At 35.3% G+C, this 2,541-nt stretch overlaps 1 protein-coding gene across 1 annotated transcript; it reads left to right on the top strand.

Annotated features, from left to right (window-relative positions):
* Positions 1-75: 75 nt before the first annotated feature.
* HELRODRAFT_195154 (hypothetical protein) lies at positions 76-2,090 on the top strand (the record flags this gene model as incomplete). The annotated part of the gene is made up of 5 exons (XM_009016920.1): positions 76-807; positions 911-1,008; positions 1,093-1,285; positions 1,476-1,566; positions 1,665-2,090. 5 exons carry the CDS (start codon positions 76-78, stop codon positions 1,784-1,786), a joined length of 1,236 nt encoding a protein of 411 aa, XP_009015168.1. The 3' UTR covers positions 1,787-2,090.
* Between the last annotated feature and the right edge of the window lie 451 nt (positions 2,091-2,541).

Below are 2,541 nucleotides of genomic sequence, written 5' to 3'. Positions count from 1 at the left end.
TTTCACAACCCTCAGAGAAGCATTAGTTCATGCAGCATCCTATTCAATACGACATGTCAGGATAACACAAGTAATATGAATACTTCTTCTGCCGAAAACAACGTCTTCACGTCTACATTTGCCGCCCCCACAACTAGTTCTCTCTTGCAATCACCTCCACCTTGCTTCGCTACTTTGACACCCGTATCGCTATCATCAGCTTCCAGTCATTTGTTATCACATTTCACTAATCAAGCAATCTTATGCAACGAAAAAATTTCTGCTGAAGCATCTTCAATCACTTCTCCATCATTATTCTCATCATCAGCACCGATGATCTCTTCATCGTCTTCATTGAATACTCTTTGCGATAACAAGTCCAGAGCCAGACTTGCCTCTGTTAAACCTCTCAATTCAAATGATTTGTCAGCTATAATTGACATGTTCAAAAATGTTGAAGACACAAACATTCTTTCATCAAGTTCCTTACTAGAGAAAGTTGTACCAACATCATCTGCCTTATCATCATCTTTCTCGTTGTCGTCAGCATCATGCAATAGAACACCACCACTCTCGCCAGCATCTGTTTTAAGGGCACCATCGGTACTAAATATTTTCCAGTCATCTCGTGACAGCGAATCTGATTGCATGTCTTCTGTTGCCACTTTTTCAAATACGCTCGTTAACAGTAACAATTCTAACCATGATCCAATCACTGGCAGAATAATGCAGTTTGACGGGGCCAACGATGATGGTGATGATGATGATGAGGAAAGTGAGAGACAAGAAGAGAAGCAAGAAGAAGCAACTGCTGTGGATGGTGTGTCGGTTGGTTGATACAACACTTGTTATGTTGTCTCTTGTTATGCTTACCACATTCATGACGTTCAATGAGTTCGTTTTATAAATATTGTAAATAAAAAATACGCAGTTCACCTCAAAATCAAGACATTCAAAGAGAACAATTAAGGAGAGGAAACAGATGGTGGATTCGAGAGTGCAGAACGATAGTGGTCCCTTGCCAAGAGGGTGAAAACTTCAACTTATATTTTTTTTCTTATTTATAATAATTTATATCCCATTTAACGTTCTTTATACAATTTTTTTCTTTAGAACTTATAAAACAGTCCGGGTAATCCCAAGACCTTGGAAAACCCCAGAAGGAACTGTTAACAGATCGTCGTTGGCAAGTATGTTGGAAGCTGTTTGCTTGTACATAGCTGAACGACCTGGTGTGTCAACTCACGCACTGACTAACAAATACCATCCGGTGTTGCAACCTGTGGCTGTATTGGAATTACTGGAGGTAGATTACGTGACTTACAAAATGCATTTCTTTATGTTTCTATCATTTTGACATCACAATTTTTCAAATGAGAAGATTTTTTCAAAATGAGCTAAGTAGGATTGTTTTCTTTAATTCTACTGAAGAAAAAGTGCGTACACATTCAAATCTCTTTTCATCGTCGATTGACTAAGCATTATATTCTTTTCAGATGCTCGATATCTTGGGTGTCACCACCAAAAGCTATTTGAAACCAATCAATAAACCTTCGCTTTTTTCAAGAAGAAAAGTTAATGACTTAGGTTCGTTTAGAATAACTTTTGTGTCATGATTTTTTAGTTTTATCGTAGTTTAATATTCTACCATAATTATGTCAATGTAATTTCACAACCGTTCAAAGGTCCACTAAGTAATAACCCGGAGCTGGAGATGAATTTTGTGACTGCAGATTTTATGATAAAAATGGGACAGTTTTTCAACCAGCTGCATGCTAACAAAAGAACTGATGATGATGATGATTGAATAATTCATGTTTAATAAATATTCGTTGTTTAGAGTTTAAAATATTAATTTTATAACGCTGTGTTGATTTCGATTAATTTCTTAAACTCTCTAATGGCTTGGAATGAGCAGTAGCCAAGAAAGGGTTGCCGATGGGTAGGGAATACTTGGCATGACAAATTTTTCCGTCATTTATTCACTACTTTAATAATTGTGATTGTTATAAATAGTTGAAAACCTTTACAAGAGTTGCCCGTGCCATTTATTTCGGTAGTGAATCACTCGTCTATCTTTGGGGAAGCAAAACTTTCATTCTTTTGTGAAACATTGCTTACGTTTTACTTTCGGTTAAAGTTTATATTTTGAAATGGTTGTGGACTTAGTTTGACAGAGAAGTAGAAATATTCCTAAGTTCATTAATTCATTCATTGGCGTTGTTGGATTTTGTGAAACGATTGCATCGAAACTACGGTTGATTGATTGTTATTGCATAAGTGAAATATTGAATGATCGTATTATGATGCATTTTTGATAAAGTTGATAACGTTAATACAATTAGACGCCTAAAATGAAGAAATCAATTGTATATTTCAAATTTCCACGCCAAATAATTGTTGCATGATCTAGTCATATTCCCTCTTAAAAAGCATCGTTGAGCATATACGTGAAAGGATTCACTCTATGAAAAAAAAGATAAACTTTATTATCTGATTAAAGTTCTATCAACAAATCTATCAAAAATAACTGGCGTAAAGAAAATTTTTTATCTTTGCTTA

The sequence above is a fragment of the Helobdella robusta genome (assembly GCF_000326865.2).
Source record: "Helobdella robusta unplaced genomic scaffold HELROscaffold_1978, whole genome shotgun sequence".
Classification (NCBI taxonomy): domain Eukaryota; kingdom Metazoa; phylum Annelida; class Clitellata; order Rhynchobdellida; family Glossiphoniidae; genus Helobdella; species Helobdella robusta.
This window is presented reverse-complemented; position numbering and strand designations above follow the sequence as displayed.